The sequence below is a fragment of the Ceratotherium simum genome, chromosome 20 (assembly GCF_057802395.1).
Source record: "Ceratotherium simum simum isolate JZ-2026a chromosome 20, ASM5780239v1, whole genome shotgun sequence".
Classification (NCBI taxonomy): domain Eukaryota; kingdom Metazoa; phylum Chordata; class Mammalia; order Perissodactyla; family Rhinocerotidae; genus Ceratotherium; species Ceratotherium simum.
Window position 1 is genome coordinate 14,004,112 of NC_141919.1, and position 24,420 is coordinate 14,028,531.

At 35.0% G+C, this 24,420-nt stretch overlaps 1 protein-coding gene across 5 annotated transcripts in view; it reads right to left on the bottom strand.

The window, feature by feature from the left end:
• The window catches only part of VPS13A (vacuolar protein sorting 13 homolog A), a 252,521-nt gene that overhangs the window by 112,669 nt on the left and 115,432 nt on the right, over positions 1 to 24,420 (bottom strand). For 4 of the 5 annotated variants that reach the window (XM_004439626.3, XM_087444444.1, XM_087444446.1 and 1 more), the window contains exons 32-35: positions 13,329 to 13,496; positions 10,918 to 11,222; positions 3,420 to 3,567; positions 56 to 200 (exon numbers count right to left, since the gene is read on the bottom strand). In XM_004439626.3, coding sequence (XP_004439683.2) covers positions 56 to 200; positions 3,420 to 3,567; positions 10,918 to 11,222; positions 13,329 to 13,496 — 766 coding nt within the window. The remainder of the gene's footprint in view (positions 1 to 55; positions 201 to 3,419; positions 3,568 to 10,917; positions 11,223 to 13,328; positions 13,497 to 24,420) is intronic. The other variant, XM_087444443.1, reaches the window with a different exon arrangement.

Genomic DNA, 24,420 nt, shown 5'->3' on the forward strand with positions numbered 1-24,420 from the left:
GAAAGACAGAGGGGGTGGGAGGAAAGAAGGAACTAATTTAAAGTTAAGAACATACCTCCTGAATGATATGAAGTAACTCCACTAGTAACACTACCCTGATCTTTTATTCCTACAGGTGAGGCACTATCACTTTCTTCATACCATATATTGCCATACAATGTTTTAAAAATAGTTGTTATATCTTCTTGACTAAGGATGAACTGTAAAAAAATAAAATAAAATTTGCATATTTTAACATTACTTCATGTAGTTAAAATTCTCATATAAGAAAAACGATTGTTTTATTCCAATCCTCTACAAAATCAATTTTTTAACTCATTAGATATTTCTACTAACTGAATACTCAGTTTTTTAAATGACCATGTGATCTTTAGTACTTTGTGAAATACAGAACCAAATGAGATGTCAATACGAATGAAGCTATGAATCATGAACTTTTTTGTTATGAATGTACCAATTAACGTAGTAATTTTAAACCTTTAAAATGAACTTTCATCTTTAAGTATTCATTTAGCTACTTTGTATTTTTTTGGTTAGCAAGCACCTCAATTTACAAATATAGAATAATCAAAAATAATACATTCGTATAATAAAAAATAGTTCACAATGTGTTTTACATGAATTATTTTAACCTCACAAAAATCCCAGGTGTAAAGATAATAATCCTGATTTTATAAGAAGCTGAGGCTTAAATGGTTAAGTATCATGCTTAAGTCCACTTACTTAAAGAACTCAAAGCACTAACTTGAAACCCCTTGTGTTGTGAATTGAGCCTAAAATCACCAGCGTAAGACCTATCTTGAAAGCTGTGATGGTCAGTTTTATGTCAACTTGGCTGGGTCATAGTATCTAGATAATTGCTCAAATATTATTCTAGATGTTATATATGATATATTATATATATATATATATCTATATATATATCTATGATGCTGCAGATCATCTACAAATGCCCAGCTGCCTTCTGGGGCAGATCCACCAGGATGAAATTGGGTCTTCCTCTACCATAATCCACCTGATTAGTTAACAGCTGTTGCAGGCTGGGAAGGAGGTGGGAGAGACACAGGAAACGGATGCACCACATATTTGACTCCTCCTGGACCTCATCCTCAGCCTCAGGGAGAAGCTAAAATCAAGGCCTCAAGAAGTCAATCTAATGCATCCAGACTAAGTGTATACACACACACACACATTCTATTGATTCTGTTTCTCTGGAGAACTCTAACACAATAGCAATTATGTAAACAACAACAACAACAGAAAAGCAAACAAAAAAACCCTATGAGTTTTTCGGGGTTGGCCCGGTGGCGTAGCGGTTAAGTGCGTGCGCTCCGCTGCGGCGGCCCGGGGTTCACAGGTTTGGATCCTGGGTATGCACCAATGCACCGCTTGTCAAGCCGTGCTGTGGCAGCATCCCATATAAAGTAGAGGAAGATGGGCACAGATGTTAGCCCAGCGCCAATCTTCCTTGGCAAAAAAGAGGAGGACTGGCATCTGATGTTAGCTCAGGACTGATCTTCCTCACCAAAAAAAAAACGACAAAAACAAAACAAAACCCTATGAGTTTTAAATTGATTTGTTAATTAAAGGGGATAACTAAAAGCGGATAACTTTAATCTCACAAAATTTAACAGTTTTATTTGCACCTGGCTTCCTTTGAGTGCATTTCAAAGGTGATATACTAGTGTTTTAAGATTAAGTCCATGTGTACCTTATTCATGCTACTTATGTGGTTTTGTTTTTAATTTTCATTTATTCATGACACTTATTTTGTGATTATTATGCAACAGCGTAGTACAAAAATAGTATGTTTATATCAATTAATGAACTGAAATTAAATATTACAACTTCTAAACCACATCTTTCAATTAGTACGTGTATATTGAATGCCCCTCAAATACTGATATTAATCATCACTCTCCACTCCTGCTTAGTGTAGGAAGTGGGAAGAACTATAAGGATCCAGGACTGTTGATCTGTGGCTCCCACATGTCAGGACAGGCTGTGTGTGCTACCCCTAAATGTCTAACAAGTCAGAAATCACAAGATGCAGCACTTAGTCTGGATGCATTAGAGTAACTGATTCAAGTCTCTCCCTGATGCAAAGGATGAGGTCCAGGAGGGGTCAAATATGTGGACCTGGGGTGCGCTGCAATAGCTGCTAACTATTCAGGTGGATCAGGGTAGAGGAAGACTCAATTTCATCTGCCCCAGAAGGCAGGTGGGCATTTGCAAGTGGTCTGCAACATCACCTGAACATGTTACACAGATTCCCCTTGGAGAAGAGTGAATGAAAATTGTGTCCCTGCCGCTCCACACACAACTGCCTAATGACTGGGCCCAGTGGGGAGTGGATTTGCCCAGCATGCTGGGTAGAATATGTTACTTATGTTTTATAAGTTTCTATCTGTTGTCTTACCAAAATAAAAAGACTTCAATTATTTATCTTAAGAAGATACTTTCCATTTATAAGGAGCCCATATGATCTTATACACTAAGAGCTTGAAGATTTTCAGTTGAGATCATCACGTTTTAAATTCTAAATAAACTTTTGAGTTAAAAATGTGAACTCTTTAAAATTATGGTTTTCCCTTTTTAAGTACAATTTTTATAGGGAGAAATAAAAAGGGAAACTGGGGGTGAAGGAGGGAAGAGAATTTGTTAAGTAGGTTTCCTCAAGAAACCTTCAGACACAGTATATGTTGCTGTCACTTCAACAGAGCATGTGATACAGTTTTGACTTCATTCAGTCAAGAAGGAAAAATATGAACTGTGGATACTTACATTAGAGATCTGTGAAGCAGGATCAACCCACAAGGGGGTAAATTTATGCCTAAGGTACTGACTCATTTTCCATTTTCATCTTCAACTTCTCTATTCTTCTAGGACCTTCTCTAGGTTATTTCATAAATTCCCATGGCTTTAAATACCATCTATATGCTGATTACTTCCAAATTATTTCCAGCCTAGACCTCTCCACTAAGTTCTATACTAATATATCCAACTGACTACTTACAGCACTATGTCTAATATTTGTTTCCTCCATGGAATTTACCACAATTTATAACTATTTTAACTATGTGCCTGTGTACTCTTTTACTGTCTAACTACCATGCCTCTAGCCCACCACCACCATCAACCCCTGTATTAGACTGGTAAGTTCCATGAAGCCAGAAACAATGTCATAGCTTCTTTACCAATGTATCTCCAATATGTAGCATAGGGCCTAACACCCAGTACGCACTCAAATATTTGTTGAATGAATGGAGAACATTCAATGAATTCTAGATTAATATAGCTACTATTTCACTTCAGACCAAGGTGATTAATATATAATTTCTACACCCCAAATGTCTTATGCCCCCATGCAATATTTTTTAACCAACAAAACAGAAATCAATAACCATCCAAAATGTTACCTCCATGGGTTTTAGCTGAGCATTTACATTAAAACAAGGAACTTCCTGGTACCACTCCCAGGATAAATTTCGCTCAACAATCACCTCAAGATTTAATGGCAGTAGTAGATCCAGTACCTCCTGATATGCATCATTAATAAATTGAGTCCTATAAGTAGAAGTAAAATTGTTTTGAATTGTTTCATATAGGGTCAGATAGTAAAAAAAATTAAATTTATCATTTTATATACAAATGTAGAAATCAATAATTTTTTGTGTCTGACGAGAAAAATAAAATCTATCAGGCTTTCTATGTCAAAATGAGAGATGTTCCATCCCACTAGAAATGTAGGTGAATTTCTCTGAGCTAAAGATTTCCATATTGTAGAGAAATGAGTTTTTAAAATAAAATGTTGCAACACGTTAAAAAGTGCCAAAAATATACAAGTTGGATAGTAAACCCCTATAATGAGAATTGTCTCTATATAATCTGTAAATATGCATTATATAAGACCTCATTAAACACCACTTTAATTTACTGATTTAGATATGTAGCAGAATATCATATACCCCCTTACTTTATAAGAAACAAAGTTGCACCATGTGAAATTTCTATTTCTGTGGATCAGAAATAGTTGAATATGGACAATTTCACATTAAGCTGAACCATATTTGCCTTTCCAAGTACTTATAAGGGTAGGACGGATGCTCAGGAATGATGAAAAACGTAGTAGGTTACTGAACCCTTTCAAGTGACAATGTGACCACAGAAGCCTCCCAATGCACCTTCAAATGACAATCTCAAAGTGGTACTCCTAAATAATGTACTTATATTTTAATTGGCAGCAAATCCCAAATCCTTCAAGCAGGGTATGAAGCTATGACTGTAGAATTTTAGGTATCACCTACTCAACTGGAGAGAAATACGGGAGTCATCAGGGATCTCGCAGAATGCCTAATATCATACCATTTTATGAATCGACTATCGAGTGACACTATACTTATCATACATGCATGCTTGCAATCTCCACTTAATGGTAATAAGGAATCTAAAAGCCTGATAGGGCATATTACATACACAATTTTAATGGGTACATATTACAATATATGGCTATACTATAAGTCATTTAACCAACCTTCTATTGTTAAAAAGTTACGTTGTTTTTAATTCTTCACTGTAATAGATAATACTTGCATCATTATCTTTGTATATATATCTTTGAGTAAATTTCTTCCTCTGGACAAATTGCTAGAAATATTAACTGCTGTGTCAAAAGATTACTTCCTCTGGCAAAATTTTCCTTATCAATACTACCTAATACCTGGGGTAGATACCTTTCCTATGTGCTACTACAAGTACCTTGAACTTTTTCAATCATTCTATTTAATATACTGTATTTTAATAGTTTAGTGTCTCATTTATAGTTTCAATTAGAATGAAAGCTTCATGAGGGCAGGCACTATGTTTACCTTATTCTTTGCTGTACTGCCAGGACTTGGCTCAGATGATTGCAATATACCATGTACTGTACAATTATTTGCTAAATTGCATTCAAGAAACTGGATCAATATATAAACAACATATGAGAGCATCCATCTCCTTGTACCCTGATTGAGATATACTGATTATTAATATTTGCCAAATTTAATGGGCAAACAACAGTATTTCAGTGTATTAATTTTTATTCCTTTGATTACTAATGAGGTTGAATGTTTCTCTTAGCTGTTTATTGGCTATCATTGTTTCTATAAAGAATCATCTAGTCATGTTCTTCCCCAATTTTTCGAATTACCTTTTTCTTACTGGTTTAAAATATTTAAGGATTTTTATCTTTTAAGATGTTGTTAATTACCCCATATACTAGTTCCCTTGTAATTTTGTCCTGGTAATTAACATTCAGAAACGTATATTCTCAGTCAAAGCCAATCAATATTTTTTCATTACCACTTTTCTTCTTTCTTCAGTGCTTAAATTAGAAAGTTCTTCTCTTCCCTATTACTGATATTTATATGTTATTTGCCTTTAGTTTTTTTAATAGTGTTGAGATAATTCACATACCATACAATTCACTGCTTTTAGTTTTTTTTATGGTTGTAACTGGCACAATGCTTGGGAGCCATTCTAAACAGTGAAATCACCAACAAAAAGCCCCAAAATGCAAAAAACATGGCATGCAAAAACGACACTTGTTTAGAGCCAGCCCTGATGGCCTAGTGGTTAAAGTTCAGCACTCTCACCGCCTTGGCAGCCTGGGTTCGGTTCCCAGGTGCGGAACCACACTACTCATCTGTCAGTTGCCATGCTGCGACAGCGGCTCACATAGAAGAACAAGAAGGACTTACAACTAGGATATACAACCATACACTGGGGCTTGGGAGGAAAAGAAAAAGAGGAAGATTGGCAACAGATGTTAGCTCAGGGCAGATCTTTCCAAAAAGATACTTGTTTACAGTATGAAAGATGAAATAAGAAGGCAGAGCATCACTTTGTTTTATACCTCTGCTGGAAACATAAGCTTTGGGAGACCCAAATTTCTTGCAGCTCTGCACATGACCACAAACGACTGCAAAAGTACCATTAGTAGATTCTGGGGTTACAAATAAGTTTTAGGGAGTAGGCAAATTCACAAATATGGAATCTGTGAATAATGAGGATTGACTGTATATATATGTATATATATGAATAATGAGGACACACACACACACAGTCAACTGCTGAGCTTTCTATTCTGTTTCACTATTTTAATTATTTTAGTTTTATAATACATTTTAGTTGTATTTAATGCAATTTAATATATTTTAGTAGTACCTCTAATGTTGTTATGATTTTCCCATGCCCCATATCTCAATTTTTTCTTTCAAAAAAAATCTTTGATACATCTTGTCCCCTATTTATATTTCCAGAAAGACTTTACGATAATTTTCAAAGGCTTTAAAGAGAACTGTTGTGATTTTTATTGAGATTGCATTAAATATATAAATTAATTTATAAGAAACTGACATCTTCATAACATTATGTCCAGGAAAATATTCTCTCTACATTTATTCAAGATTTCTTTCCGGCCCTTGGTTAAGTTTTACAACTTTCCTTAGAGAAGTATTGTAAATACCTTTTAAAAATTTAATATTGCAATTAACAGCTTTGCAACAAAATGATTTCAATACAGGTGGTCACAAATATGAAATACTTATTTGTCTTTATGTGCTTTCAACAAAGCTGTAACTAAACTGAATTTTCAAATGTCAATTATTTCAGGGAAAAATTGGTTATACTCTATAACTGAGTAATTCTATTTCTAAGAATTCATCCAAAGGAAATGAATTATCCTAAAGAAATGAGTAGAAAAATCACATAAGTATTGATGAACAAAGATATCAATCATCATTATAGTGTTATTTATAACAGCAAAAAAACAGAATCAACTTAAATTTCTAACAGGAAAATGGATTTTTAAAGGACTATAGAATGAGATATTTAGAAAAAATTACGTGCTCAACACAACATGGAAAATATTTACAGCATATTGCTAACAGAAAAAAGGAATTTCCAATCTAAAATATACAGTATAATTCTTATTTTACTTAAATATACGTGCAGACATAATGAAACAGAATAAACATAGCAAATTATTAATAGTAGTTATTTTTGGGTGGCCATATTGTCAGAAATCTATTATGCTCATCCTAATACCATTTTACCTATTTCTTCAATAAAAAAATAATTCTCTCTTGGACATAAAAATAATAAATATTATCATTTAATGCTCTAGAGATATTTAGTGAACTCTTTCAAAAACAAACTATTCGTAATATAGACTTACACCTAATTTACATCTACTATTTCTTGAAATCAAGCAAGATGTGATCAAATATAGATATATAAATATTCTATTTCAGACTTTTACACAGTTTAAACACCAAGTTAAGGAGCTATCTAAAACTTAAAATTATTACTCTATATGTATAGTATATTCTTACGATAGAAGTCTCTCACCTCAACATTTCCCTGTAATTTCTGAAATCCCTGGATTTGGCTGAACAAATCATTCTACAGGTTCCAATGTCTTCACTAAATGTATCATTTATTTCTTATCTTAATTGATACCTGGCTTTCCATGGAGCTCTATTAAATAAGGGCCGATTTATCTCCAACACCCTATCTATCTCAAGGTTAAGAGACAGAAATCATTTTTATTAATTTGCAATGATGCTCCTCAACTCTCCTACTCCTTTAAGAGTATCATTATCCAGGTTTACCACCTTCTACTTGTGCTATAATCTATCAACAACTAGTTAGTGCTTATTTTTGAAGACTAGGAGATTACTGAATCTCCAGTTTATAAAGCCTTCTCTACATTCTTTTACTTTATCAGTACCCTCTTGTCTTCAATTTCTTCTCTCTCCATTATCCATCAACATGACTCTCAATACTTAAAATCTCGTCCCACTATTTTTAGTCACACCCATTTGTTAAAAATTCAGTCTTGCCTCAATCCAACTGACTGTTAGATTCCAAATACCAAATATCAAGTATTGCATGAAAAAAAACCCATATACTATTAATTCATGGTTAACAACATCAACAGGACCTTCAATGCTGCCTCAATACATTCTCCTGGTTTCTCTCATATCTCTCTGCCTACTCCTTCTTAGTCTCTTTTGAGGGTTCTTCTTCTACCAATTCCTTAAATATTGGCATTCCTCAGCATTCTGTCCCACACTACAGACTCTGTGTGATCTCACTTGTTCCAATGGCTTAAAAAACTAGCTAACTGTTACTAAGGACGCCCAAATCTTGTTTAAAAATCTAAACACTCTCCATATATCCAGAAACATATGTCCAACTGTCTTCTCGATCTCTTTCTAGATATCTCCACATAAAAGTCATGCAACCACTTCCAAGTTACTTTGCCCATTGGAGAACTCATTAATATCTCCACTCTACTGTTTTTTCTGTGTTGCTATGTCTTATTTCAGTGAACTGCATTATTACCAAATACTAAATTTTACAAGCGTGCAAGCTGGAGTTAACTTTAACTTCTGAAATCCACTCAATAATCAGTTACCATTAATTCTACTTTTTAAATTTCTCTTAACGGGTTAGTGCTCTACTACCTCATTTCCCTACTCTAGACTGCATCACATATAATTCTTATGTGAATTACTCCAATAGTTAGCAAACCATTCTTCTAACCTCCAGTTTTGTCTCCTTTTGACCTATCTTCTACAACTCTTCCAAAATCTAAATGTAATCGTATTTTTATGCATCAGCTCGTTAAATTCATTAAATAGTATCTACCTCAACAACCCAATGAGGTAGATACTATTTATTCATCCCTTGTAAAGATTGCTCACTATTATACTTCATGTTCCTAGCACAGTGTCTGGGATATATCAGAAGCTTAATAAATATTCAAATATTCAACTGACGGAAATTTTTCCTTTCACCCAAGATGGAATAACATGAACTGAATTTAACTCCTGCCTGCTTTCTTTTTACTCCTTTCCTCCCTCCAAAAAAACAAAAACCCACATACAAGATATTAAAAAAATGGTTTTCAAGACATAGGACATCAGGCAATGGACAGTGATTCCTGAAAGATGGGAAAAAACAAGGTGAGCCCTATGACTGCCCCAACTTCTATTGTTTTGAGATAATTTACAGGCCATGGCACAAGGAGGGGAGGGAGGGGTAAGCTAGGAAAAGACCAGCAAAGTCCATAAGTTGAGAAGACAGAGCTGAGGGTCCAGGAGGAGACCAAGGCAGCTAGAGTTTATACAGTAAAATTCCAGGGAGAAGAGCAGTACAGAGAAGAACGCCAAAATTTTGGTACTAAATGCCTATATTAGAAAAGAAATGTTCAAATCAATAATCTCAGCTACGACGTAAAGAAACTTAGAAAAAGAGCAAAATTAAACCCAAAGTAAGCAGAAGGAAATAATAAATATCAAAGCAGAAACCAAAGAAAGAGAAAACAAAAAAATAAGAGGGGTCGGCCCCACGGCTTAGCAGTTAAGTGCGCGCTCCGCTACTGGCGGCCCGGGTTTGGATCCCGGGCGCACACCGATGCACCGCTTCTCCGGCCATGCTGAGGCCGTGTCCCACAAACAGAAACTAGAAGGATGTGCAACTATGACATACAACTATCTACTGGGGCTTTGGGGAAAAAAAAAGGAGGAGGATTGGCAATAGATGTTAGCTCAGAGCTGGTCTTCCTCAGCAAAAAGAGGAAGATTTGCATGGATGTTAGCTCAGGGCTGATCTTCTTCACAAAAAATAAATAAATAAATAAATAAAAAATAAGAGAGAATACCAAAAGCTGGTTCTGTAAGACCAATAAAAATGATAAACCTCTAGCTAGACTGATTAGTAAAAAGGTATAAATTATAAATATCCAGAATGAGAAAGGTGACATCACAATAGATACTAATCATAAGAAGGGAATATTATGAACTTTATGCCATAAAATTCTATAATTAAGATAAAATGGACAAATTTCTTGAAAAAAATTTAATCAATACTCAAGAAAAAATAATTGACTTGAATAGTCCCAAGTTTAGTAAAGAAATGGAAATTGTAGTTAAAAATCTCCTACAAGAAAATTCCAGGGCTCAGATGGCTTTATTGGTGAATTATACCAAATATTTAAGGAAGAAATAATACAACTGTACACAAACTGTCACAAGCATATACATGTCAAAATTTATCAAACTTTATACTTTAAAGATAGGCAATTTATTATATGCCAATTATATCTCAATAAAGCTGCTTTAAAAATATCCAACTGATAGAAAGAAGGGCAACAGGGAGACAGATCAGTCAGAGGCCAATCAAAGAGAAGTAGAAGTGGCAAAAACAAAGGCAAAGACACAAAAAGAATGAGATCAAAGAAAAATGACAGGAAGAAAGAAGAGGGCAAGTAAAGAGTATAAATAGAGATGGATCCAAGCTGGAAAGGGTATAGGGCACTAAATCTAGAATAGGTGATTAGAAATAACACAGAAACACAGTAAAAAGTTCTGAAACTATCTGGATATTCACTTATTTTCCTAATTCCTAATCCTACATCCAATGATTACATAAAGCTGTACTCTACCGTGTGGTTTTTTTTTAAATTAGAGCATCAGAACCACAGCACAAAGCTGACAGAGTAGTTTGGGTACTGCTGTATTTGCAAAGTGAATAAATGTATTATATTAGAAATTCCCCCATTTCTTCCATAACCTTAAAATTTATAAAGAATTCCAAATAAGCACAAATATACTTCCTTGGATAATAAATTTTACAGCATTCCTAATTACCTAAGGAGTGCTTTTCAAATACTTTCTAAGTTTTTAAAAACTAGAAGACTATAATTGATATTGCCAAAAAATACTTGGGGAACAGAGAATCACAAAATTAAGTATCGTTACAATAAAATCTCATTGTAATAACAGAAGACTCAAGATACCAAAACCTTTAATATAAAAAGTTAGAAAAAGATTGCATTCTACACAAATATACTTGTTAAAAGCTTACCTGTATAGTCGCATTTCACTCAGCTTTATCGTTATCAAATCAATAATGGGTGGGGGGTTGCTCTGGCTCTCTGTTATGATATGGAACGTATTTGTCATTGTAATTAGTCCAAAATCAGCAACAAACACATTTTCAGAAACTGGAGACTGTGGGATGACCACAACTGGGGCTTTGATGTTAACATCCAATGCCATTCTGGAACTCCTTTGTGCCAGTTCTTTTACACCAGTAGCAGCCATTCCTGCTGCCTGAACAGTTGCCTCAGCCAAGGCTTGTTTAGCTGCTTGAAAATTATCTATAAAAGCCTATAAAGATAACAGAATTATATTCTTAAGGTTACCATTAATGATTAAGATTATTAAATGTATACTGGTGTTTATGACTTTACCTCCACAAGAAAAAATTTTTCCTGGTACAACCAAGCATTATTTATTCAAAGTCTGACTGTCTATATTAAATCTTAATTTTCTGCAATAAAAATTGAGAAACAGAAAGATACAGATACAGAAACATGGGTAAAACAATAAAAATCTAGTCCCTGGAACAAAGCAACACGTAGATGTTGCAATGTTTCACTGATATCTGTTTTCCTTGTCTCACTTTCCCTAATGGCTAAACAATTACATTATATTTTTCTATATAACCTCAATGGACAGAGAGCTTATTCATGTTTGTAGGATAAAAAAAAAACTCTAACATTTTCTAATTTATGAATTCTGGAAAAAATACTTCAATGACATAAAATACACCTAGAATTATACTTAATTTTCATGTTCAGAAAAAAATTTTATTTTTAGTAATTTTTGAGTATAAGGCTATTACAACATGGCTCAGTGACATAATGCTTCTGATGTAAAAAGAAATTAGAAAAAAAATTAGACAAGGAATACTTGTTCATCTTTACTTTTTTATGTATAAAAAAAATTTTATGGCTATAGAAAAAACTGCATGGTGACCTCAATTAAAAAGATCACAAAAATAGCAACATTATTTATTTAGAACCAACTGATTACCTAGTTTATACACCAAAACTTAGAGACAGCATTTTAAAACAATGAATAGTGAAGTCATAGAGAGAGGTATGATACTCACAGGAAAAAATATCAGCCAATAGGGAGAGAAAAACATGAGAAAAAGAAAACTATGAAAAGCAGAAATAGAACTCAAAAACCTTAGGGTGGTGTCATGTAGGGATTAAATCTAAACCCTTTAAAGCCCCAGATATTCACAGAATTATAATGCAATAGAAAATATAATTTTCTTAATGATTACCTGAGACCAAAATAAACTTCTATTATAGTTTTGGTTTTTTTCTTTTACTTTTTTGTGAGGAAGATCAGCCCTGAGCTAACATCCACGCTAATCCTCCTCTTTTTGCTGAGGAAGGCCGGCTCTGAGCTAACATCTATTGCCAATCCTCCTCCTTTTTCCCCTAAAGCCCCAGTAGATAGTTGTATGTCATAGTTGCACATCCTTCTAGTTGCTGTATGCGGGACACAGCCTCAGTATGGCTGGAGAAGCGGTGCGTCGGTGCGCGCCCGGGATCCGAACCCGGGCTGCCAGCAGCGGAGCGCGTGCACTCAACTGCCAAGCCACGGGGCCGGCCCCTTTTTTTTTTGTGAGGAAGATTGGCTCTGAGCTAACATCTGTGCCCATCTTCCTCTACTTTTTATCGGGGATGCCGCCACACATGGCTTGATGAGCGGTGCATCGGTACATGCCCAGGATTCGAACCTGTGAACCCCTGGCTGCCAAAGCAGAGCACGTGAACTTAACCACTATGCCACTGGGCCAGCCCCAGTATATATTTTTTTAATGTTTTTTTTGTTTTTTGAGGAAGATTGGCCCTGAGCTAATATCTGTTGCCAATCTTCCCCCTTTTTTTCTCCCCAGAGCCCCAGTAGATAGTTGTATGTCATGGTTGTACATCCTTCTAGTTGCTCTATGTGGGACACTGCCTCAGCATGGTTTGATGAGCAGTGCGTAGGTCCGTGCCCAGGATCCAAATCAGTGAACCCCGGACTGCCGAAGCGGAGCATGTGAACTTAACCGCTACACCAGCGGGCTGGCCCCAATTTTTAACATTTTTAATTAGAACTGGAAGTCAGGTAAAACAGTTGAACCAATGATGTATAAAATAAAAAATTCAATTAATATATGTAACATGATATATAATGTACACATATTTAATGTTTATAAAATATATATTTCAACTAAAATATTCCTATGTGAAAACGATGTTATATAAATAATGTACTATACATTTTAGTCATGATAAACGGTACCCAGAAAATTATGAAAAATCAGGAAAAAAAATCAAGCAAGGAATTATTCTTCTTCATCTATGTTTGACGCACAGCAATTTCCAACTAGTAGGAAAGAATAAATAAAAAATTAATTAAAATACTTACCAGTATGGAATATAGAAATTTTGTGACAAAAACTACTTCAATGCAACCAACAGTTAAATTAACTTGAACGTCAACCACATTCATATCTGTGTATGCCGAACCAGCAGTTGCATCCATGAAAGAAACCATTTTGAAGCTAAAAACTTCCTTTCCAGTGATATAAACAGCCTTAATGAGAGAAAATTCAATTGTCAAAATCCATTTTTGAGATGATGTCTTCAGTATAAAAATAAAGCAAATAATAAACCCTTCACACATATTTAGAAAATCTTCCAAGTATTCAAGCCACGTACGAATAAGGCAACAATTTTAACTCCTTTATTAGAACCTACACTGCAAGGTCTTTCAAATTGATGGTGGCAGCTCCCTTTGTGAGCCATGAAATCAATTTAGTAGGTCTGGCCCAAGATTTTTTTTCATGGGGAAAACAGAAGAAAAATTATCAGAATATACATTTTCATTTAGTGTGTATACTTGTGTACTAAGAGTTGCCACATAAATGTATATTTTGGTCACTGTCAAAAGTTAATGTGATCTACTTCTCTTCATTTGAGGTATGTAAATCGATTTTCCACATTCTTCAAAGGAGTTTCCTCCTATCACTATGCTTTTGTTCCTTATTAGTTTGTAAAGAGTCATCTTAATTTCAAAACAAGAACTACCTCCAGCAGTTTATAACCTCAAGCTCTGTAATACCAGTTAAAAATGGTGGAGACAGCAGCAGATGTGACATGTCAAAAATATTTTGGAAGATGGACAGAGCACTAACTTAGTTTACAGCTTTCTTGACCTCCTAAATGCTAGAAGCAAGGCAAAGGACTGCAGAGCCATCAACAAGCAAATGAATTCCAACCACGGAACAAAGAAAATCTCAGGAACCAAAGATATGAAGGACCTCTAAAGGCTGAGGTACAAGACAAGGCTGAAAAGAAGTCAATAAGAGTTCTGCTTATAGAGTTCTGCCCAGGATGTAGAATGCTGGGGAGAGGGCCATTCTAAATCTTAACAACAAGAAAAAAAACAGATAATTTACAAAATCGTAACTTTTCTTAAAACCATTAGATCTCTGAGGTTACAAGCCAACCAAGCAGCCTAAAATCTAAGGAAAAAAATGTACCTTCGAGAGAGATGTTGAACACAAGCACCAGCTCACTTGTGGTAAAGGGGCAGGAGAAAGAGATGCCAGATACCATATATTAGCTAAAATGGTAAAGACTGACTATGAACTAATGTAAGATATAGAATCCCTGGGAGCCACAGATACAAGAGGAGTTCACACTCAATTGTAAGCACTGCATTAGGAGCTCTCTGCTGGGAGCTCATCAGAAAGATGGAGTAGTGTGGAAGACCAGAGAAAGCTTTTCCTTGGTACCACCCTGGAAGAGGGGAGAAGCCTCCACTGCAGAAAAGGCCCAACGTACCATCAAGATTATTCTCTTCTCAGAACAAAAGCCTTAAGAAACTAGGCAAAAGGCAGTAACCTTTTGTCCTCAGGGCAGAGGTGAAGATACTATACCCCAGGGGCAAAGATAAAAGAAAACTCCATCTATACCTAAGATAAGAAACCCTCCTGGGACCAGACCATTATATGTCACCTTCTGCTAGGGCAGGGAAGGACATTCTCTTCCACAGAGGAGTTACCAAAGATATGAGTCAGATGCTATGGGAAAGAAAGGGGTATCACCAAGAATACCCCATTTCTGAGACCTAGAGAAGACACACGGCTAGGACTGAAACTGGTCTAGGACAACTGATAAAACTACCCAAAACACCTCCCCACCCACCCCTCACCCACAAATACTCACCAACAAGCTGGCAAGCACTGAGAAAAAGTAGCAGTAGACTCTAACATCAAGGAAAGAGCCAAGAGTGTAGAAAGAGAACTTTCTGAGGTATGGGAGTAGAGGAAAGGCCAAAAACAGAGCATGGAGCAACACTCCAGAACAAAGCCCCCCCCCCCCCCAAGCACAAGACATACCTAAAGGAATTTGAGGCACTGGTGTATTGAAGAGAATCTTATTAAACAGGAAAACTCAGAGTCAGTTCACCTTCCACTAAATTGACTTAACTCTCTATGCTAACAGGCTAGCACAAAAAAGAGGCATTCCAATTTTCAGACATAAATACTATTCACTTCAGTCTCTATCATCCTATACATGATGTCTGACATTTAATCAATAATTACAAGATGTCCCAAAAAGCAAGAAAAAAATAACCAACAAATGACAAAGCAATCAACAGAAACATATCTGCCAATAACACAGATGTTGGAACTTTTAGCCAATGCATTTTAAATTACTATGATTAATATGGTAAATGCTTCTAGTGGAAAAGATGGAAAATACGCATGAAGAGATGAAGAATATCAGCAGAGAAATGGAAAAACAGAAGAGTCAAAGGGAAATATTACTGATTAAAAAACACGGTAATAGAGATGAAAAACACCTTTAATGGATTCGTCAGTAGATTCAACAGAGGCAAGGACAAAAATCAGTGAACTTAAAAATAGGTCATTAGAAATTATCCAAATGGAAACATAATGAGAAAAGGATCTGAAAAAAGTTGTACAGAGGATCTAAAGGTTGTGGGACGATATCTAACAGGAATCTAATAAGAATTTTTGGAATCCAAGAGGAAGAAAAACAGGAAGGAGATGGAGGAGGAGAGAGAGAGACAGGCAGAAGAACTATTTGAGAAGATAATGAAAAATAATGACAGGCAGATCCAAGAAGCTCAGAAAACCCCCAACAGGGCAAATATCAAAACATACATACACCTAGAAACATCATATACAAATCCTGAAGGCAGTCAAATAAAGATGAGAAATTATGTACAAAGGAACAACGATATATGGCAGACTTCTCATCAAAACTATATATAACAAAGGACAACGGAGTCACAACTTTAACAGTTTGAAAGGAGGGGGGAGAAAAACTATCAATCCAGAATTCTATATGTAGAAAAATATCACTCAGAAAATGAAGGTGAAACAAGAGTTTTTTTCTAGCTCCCATCCATCCTCTCCACAAGAAGCTGCGATAATTCATTACCAATATACTTGTATCACAAGAAGTGATCAAGTTCAAGTAGAAATAAAAATAACAGACAGAAACTTAAAGCTACCTAAAAAAAATGAGTTCCAAAAATACTTAAAATGAAGGTAAATATAAAATATCTTTTTAAAAAAAATTAATTGCTCTAAAGAAAACTGAATTGTAGATTTTCAGCATACACAAAAATAAAACATATTACAATAATACCACGAAAGACAAGAAGTAGGAATTGACAGTATAGTGTTGTAAGATACACTACACGTAAAGGGGTAAAATATTATTGGAAGGTAGACTGTGATTAAAAATATGTATTGTAAACCCAAGGGAAACCATAAAATAATGATAAACAATTCAAAATCAAACACAACTAGAAAATAGAAAACAACTAGGGACATAGCAGATTTTAATCCAACCATATCAATAGTTGGATTTTTAAATTGGCCTAAATATAAATTAAATGTCAGATTGGATTAAAAAACAAGATTGAAATATATGCTGCCCACAAGAAACCCACTTTAAAAATACAGGCATAGATTAGTTAAAGGATAGAAAAAGATATACCATGCAAACACCAATCAAAGAAATCTGGAGTGGCTATATTACTACCAAAGTAGACTTCAGATTAAGTACAATTACCAAGGTTAAAGAGGAACATTACATAATCACAAAAGAAGGTATAAAAATCCTATACAGTCATGTATAGGATACATGACATAACATTTTGGTCAACAATGGACTACATATATGACAGCAGACCCATAAGATTGGTATCATATAGCCTAGGTATGTAGTAGGCTTTGTAAGTACACTCTATGATGTTTGCACAAGAAAACCACCTAATGACAAATTTCTCAGAATGTATCCACATTGTTAAGCATTAGGCGTATGTGTATGCACCTAACATGAAATCTCCAAAATATAAGAAGCAAAAATTGAGAGAACTGAAAGAAGAAAAACAAATCCAGAGTTGAAACTTTAACAATCCTTCCTTAGTAATCAAGAGAACCAGTAAACACAAAATCAGTAGCTTGAACAATTCTATCAACCAACCTACTTGCTCTAATTGACATTTATGAAACATTCAATCCAGCAACAGCCAAATATACACATTAATTTCAAGAACACTCAACCAAGGTTGAGCATGCATGCTCTGGGCCATGAAACAAACATTAATAAGTTAAAAAGATCCAAAAAAGTTTCTTCTCTGACCACAATGGATTTAAACTAGAAATCAGTAACAGAAAGATATCTGAAAAATCTCAAAATATTTGGAAGTTAAACAATATACTTCTAAATAAACCATGGATAAAAGAGAAGTCACAAGAGAAATCAGAAAATATTTTAAACTCGGGCTGGCCCTGTGGCTTGGCGGTTAAGCGCGCGCGCTCTGCTGCTGGCGGCCCGGGGTTCGGATCCCGGGCGCGCACTGGCGCGCTGCTTGTCCGGCCATGCTGAGGCCACGTACCACATACAGCAACTAGAAGGATGTGCAGCTATGACATACAACTATCTACTGGGGCTTTGGGGGAAAAAATAAAATAAATAAAATTATTAAAAAAAAAAAAGAAAATATTTTAAACTGAAAGAACATAAAAACACAACATATCAAAATTTGCAAGATGCAGCTAAAGCAGAACTTAAAGGAAAATTTATAGCAGTAAATGCTTACATTAACAAATAAGAAATCTCAAATCAATAATCTAAGCTTTCACCTTAAGATACTAGGAAAAGAAGAATAAAATAAATCCAAAACGGAAAGGGTAAATTTTATTGTATGTAAATTATATCTGTATGTATAGTAAACTTGACTTTAAAAAGGAAAAAAAAAGCACAATAAAGAATTCAATATAAAGGTTACTGAGGTCCCTACAACCTCCCAAATACAGCAAGCACCTTTCTGCCATAAGGCCTTTATAGTTGCTATTTCCTCTACCTAGAATGCTCTTTCCACAGGGCTCACATCCATAATTGATTTAGATTTCTGTCAAATGTTCCTTCCACAGAGAGGTATTTCCTGATAATCCTAAAATACCATTCAAATCACTATCAAATGACCCTACTTTATTGGTTTTCAAAGCACTTATCACTCTTTGATGTTGTTTTCTATTACTGAATATTTATTGATTATTTACCCCATGAGGAGAGGGACTCTGCATCTTTTGTTGACTATAATATCCCACATACTGTTAATTAATAAAAAACAGAATATCTTCCACAAGTCACATGAGTGACCCTGTGACTATGCCACCTTGAGCCCAAGAGAAGAGAAGAAATTTGCTTAAGACAGAGTTTAGAGCAGAGAGGCTACGGCCTCGGAGACACCAAGTGCAGGTAAGAGGTAAATAAAACACCATACTGAAAAATAAGTATTTTAAGTAAATCTCTGTAAATTGAAAGGTGAGGTCCCCACATTCTTCAACCAATTGGCTCCCAGAATCTCAGCTGTCAGGGCTATACTTATAGTACCTTTCTCAAAGGAAACTGACTAGCCAAAGGAAAAAAATTTTAGATACTCTGAATTTTTGAGGCCATAAAATCACTGTATCACTGCCTAATTATCTACTGTGATATCCACGTGTCCAAAGTCCTGCCCACACAAAGCTTCCAATCAGCTCTGAACATCTAGGCAAAATGATCAAGTCCTTCAAGGGGAAAGAGAGGGAAACTGTTATCAGAATCATCATCAGCAATTTGACTGAACACAGAGACACAGAGTAACATGTTTAAAAACCACCTATGAAAGAAAATGCAATCTAATCCTTAGCTTCAAAATCCAGCCAAACTGCCCTTCAAACATAAATGTAATGCAAGATATAAACACTCAGGGAGTATTGTTCCTATGATTACGAGCCTTGCCTGAGGAATCTACTAAGGAATAAACTTTTGAGAAGCCAAAATAATTGAAGATATCAGCATCAAGACTGGTGAAAACTTCTATTTAATAAATGAAGAAACGATTGAATCAGAATATTATTATTTTATAACCCTTAATGAAATAATGGCTTTTAACATCATAAAAAGAAAGACAGCTAGACACTATGTGCATCCTTTGAAAATACACAACACCAACTATGAAGTATTCTTGTCAAAAAAAAAGAAAAACCAAAAACCTGAATCCCATCATGCCTTGAGATTTAACTATCAATTTACAGGAAATATAAGGAACAGAGGAACATGTTAAATATCATAAAGAACACAATCAGCAAAAGCCAGGCTGTGGAAAATTCTACAAAATAGGATAGCACCAAACAGCACAGGAGAGAGAGAGAAATTTATAGATTAAAACAGACTTAAGAGGCATATTAATCAAATGCACTGTGTGGACCTCCTGTGGATCCCGAGCTAAACAAACTAAAAGAAAAAAATTATGAGACATTCAAGGAAATGTGAGCACTCACAGGATGTTTGATGACATTAAGAAATAATTGCTTGCTTTTTAAAGGCAAAATACCAATGAGATTTCTTTGATAGAATTTGAAAGAAGATTCTAAAATTTACATGTAAACACAAAAGTCCAAGAACAGCCAAGACATTATTGAAGAAGAGAAACAAGGTGGAATATGAAGTATAAAGCTTAAGAATTAAATTAAGCTCAATAACTCAGTTTGGAATTATTGGAATTATTGGAGGCAGTATAAAATGGTTGTTAAGAGCATAAAGAGCCAGAATGCCTAGTTTTTACATTCAGGACATTAGATGAAGCTCTACTAGCTATGTGACCTCAAGAAGTTAACCTTTGTGTGCTTCAATGTCTTTATTGATAAAATTGGAAAACGAACTTCCGATCTCAATGAAATTTGTGAAGATTAAATAAGTTAATATTTATAAAGTATTCAGAACAGTCTCCTACGTGAAGTAAGACTATATGTATGTTTGCTACTGATTCAAGGATAAGTAAACCAATGGAACAAAATAGAAAGTCCAGAAACAAATCTACTCACATATCTACACCTAATATTTCATAGACATAGTACTGTAGACAAGAAAAGGACGGCTATTTCAATAAATTGTACGAGGAAATTCAAGTGTGAAAAAAACAAAATTGGACCCCAGCCTCAATCATATAAAAAAATCGATTCCAAGTAGAATGAAAGATCTAAAAGTGAACGGCAAAATTATATAACTTTTAGAAGACCAAGAAGGGGAATACCTTTATGAATTCAGAGAATGAAATGATTTAGAAGACACAAAATTCTCAAACCAAAAAGGAAAAGAATGATAAATTCTACTTCATTAAAATTAAGAACTTTTGTTCATCAAAAGACACCATAACGAGGGGCCTGCCCGATGGTGTAGCAGTTAAGTGTGTGTGCTCTGCTTCGGCGGCCTGAGGGTTCACAGGTTCGGATCCCAGGTGCGCACCGAGCACTGCTTGTCAAGCCATGCTGTCGTGGCGTCCCATATAAAGTAGAGGAAGATGGGCACAGATGTTAGCCCAGGGCCAATCTTCCTCATAAAAAAGAGGAGGATTGGCATCGGATGTTAGCTCAGGGCTAATCTTCCCCACCAAAAAAAAAAAAAAAAAAAAAGGCACCGCAATGAGAAGATAATAACCAGACTGAGAATAACTATTTGAAACATATATAAACTAAGCAAGGAATAATGTACAGAATACTAATGATTTCCTACAAATCAATAAGGAAAAAAATAAATAACCCTTCCCCTAAAATTGATAAATTAAATCAGGGGTCAGCAAACTACAACTGGAAGGATTAGGTAAGAATGTTGTCACACTTTTAAGGTAATTGAAAAATATCAAAAGAAGAATAATATTTTGTGACATATGTAAATTATATGAAATTCACATTATCCATAAATAAAATTTTATTAGAACACAGCCAAATCACTCATTTACATATTATCTACAGCTGCTTCCACACTACAATAGCAGAGTTGAATAGTTATAACAAAAACTGCCTGGCCCACAAAGCCTAAAATATTTACAGTCCGGCTATTTACAAAAAAAGTTTGCTGATGTCCGAGTTAAACTAATAGGCATTTCGTAGAAGAGCAAACATAAGTAGCCCATAAATACATGAAAAGATGTGCAATTTCATTAGTAGTAAGAAAAATACAAATGAAACACCATATTATATACTCCAGATCTTCAAAACTTTAATGTCTGACAATTTCAAGCATTGGCATTAAAGAGAAACACCAAATCTGTCTTCTTCTACTCCTTCTTCTTCTTCTTTTTTTTTTTTTTGGTGAGGAAGATTGGCCCTCAGCTAACATCTGTTGCCAATCTTCCTCTTTTTGCTTGAGGAAGATTGTCCCCGGGCTAATATCTGTGCCAATCTTCCTCTATTTTGTATGTAGGACACTGCCACAGCATGGCTTGATGAGTGGTGTGTAGGTCTGCACCTGGGATCCAAACCAGCGAACCCCTGGCCACCGAAGCGGACCGCTGAACTCAACCACTATGCCACTGGGCCAATCCCTCTCTTCCACTTCTCCTGGAGGTACATGTGCCACTAGAAATAGATTCTCTGAAAACGCTTGCATGAGATACATACAAGAATATACTAGGAGACATACAAGACTAGTTATAGCAGTAGTGTTCATAGAAACAAAAAAGTAGAAACAACCCAAATATCCATGAACAGACCATTGAATAAACAGCTAATAATATATTCATACTATAGAATACTACACAGTAATAAAAATGAATGAACTATACCTACACACATCAACATGGATACATCTCAAAAATATAATGTTGAATGAAAAGAGCACATATGAAATGAATAAATATAACGTTGAATGAAAAAAATACATAAAATATGATGTCCTTTAAAAAAGGGGGAGGCAAAATGAAACAAGGTATTATTTAAGGATTCATACATAGTTGGTAAAACTTATTAAAACCACAAAAATCAGGACATTGTTAACTCCATGAGGAGACAGTAGAATGCAGTCAGGTTAGGACATATTGGTAACTTCTGAGGTAGGCTCTATTACTTTGTTTGAGAACTGGGCATAAACGTGTTTGTTTTACTGTTGTTCTTTAAATTACATTATATGCTTTTGTGTATATGCTATATTTCAAGATAAAATATATGTTTCCAAAACACCACAAAACTGGGTAATACATTGTTTTAGGATGCAAATATATGTGGTTAAAAACTATAACAAAGAGTAAGGAGGAAAAAAGGCAACGATATAAAATTTATATAATGTTTTGTATTGAAAAATGTAAAGAATAATAGAATCAAAACCACATATGTGCAACAAATTCCAAACAAGACACATTACCAAAACTGACTAAAGAAGAATTAGAAAATATAATTAGACCTATATCAAGTAAAGAAATAGAACAATAACTAAAAGTCTTTCCCCAAAGAAAACCTCAAGGCCAGATAGCTTCACTGGTGAATTCCAAACAGTTAAGGCAAACATAACACCAATTCTACACAAATCTTTTAGAAAATAGAGGAGGAGAAAATACTTCCAAATCATTTTATGAGAACACGTCCAAATCATTTTATGAAGCCAGTATTAGCCTAATACTAAAGACAGAAAAGTAGACAATAGTTAGAAATACTTAGGTACCTATAACCCAGAATTAACAAGCATTAATATAACTGGATAATCTTTTTAAACATTCACTTTTAAAACATTTTTCTATAAAGAAGGTGTAATGAAGAAACTAATTTGCAATGATATCTTATTTCATAAGAATGTCAGGATCAGTTAGAATACTTTCCAGCTTATATCACACATAAATAACAGTATCTGTATAATGATACTAGGGAAAATGGAGGATGCTGCTGCAGGATAGAGTCAAATAGTCTGAGGACTCCAGGCGTCCTTTACCCAACTGTCCAGAAAGCTGAGGTACTCAATGTATTATTATTATTTTTTAAAGATTTTATTTATTTATTTTTTCCCCCCAAAGCCCCAGTAGATAGTTGTATGTCATAGCTGCACATCCTTCCAGTTGCTGTATGTGGGACGCGGCCCCAGCATGGCAGGAGAAGCGGTGTGCGCCCGGGATCCGAACCCGGGCTGCCAGCAGCGGAGCGCGTGCACTTAACCACTAAGCCACGGGGCCGGCCCAACTCAATGTATTATTATACCTAAAACCTGTTCAGGGCACAATAGTGTGTCACATCACAATAACTAGGAAGCTCTGATCTAGGGCAAAAAGCTTATCTCTCTGGCTCCTTGACATGTAGAGAGTTACTGAACAAGGTATAGTTTGTTTAAAAATCAGGTACATTGGAATCAAAGTCAATGAAGAGGGAGAGCAAAATAGGGGTGGGGCGAGAAGACAGAAGTGAGAAACTTCTCCTTTTGTAGCTTTTTGTAAGTTGGATTTTTAACCTTATAGATGCATTAAAAATAAAATTACAGAGAAAAAAAGTAAATGCCTTGGGTTATAATATCAGTTCCACTACTAACTACTTGTATGACTTTTGGTAAATGCATTTATTTGTGTGAGCTTTACTTTCCAGACAGGGCAAATAAAATAGATAATCTACTTCTTAAATGCTCTAATACTACGATTTTTTAAAAATAAAAGCAATAGAAGCAAATTAAACCTGAAAAATTTGATTTCTGAAAAAAAAAATTTTTCCAGAAGCCAAAAGTTTGGCTTCTGGAAAAATTTCTTGTTCCTTATTCCTAAGCGCCATGCACCTTTGATGTTTTGGGACTCTTGTTATCTCACGCTAAAAAGCCCTAATAAAATATAAGGAATAAGATTTTTATTTAACATAAAAATCAGGTCATCACTGTATCTCATCAGTATTACTGGCTAAGCCTATTCATCTATTTCCTTTCTTTCTGTTACACTTCAAACTCTGACTTCCTGACTCAACAACTATCTCAGGCTTTTCTGATCCTACTTTTGATATTCTCTTCACTCTCTTAAATATACCATCTTACCTAGATGCTACACTGTTCAAAAATTACCTGTCCACCTCCACAACAGCATCTAGTCCAAGAACCTTACTGTCTTACACCCAGTAACAAAATACCTATCCCTCAACCACTAGCCATCCAGTTCAAAGGACTCACAACATTATAACTGCTAT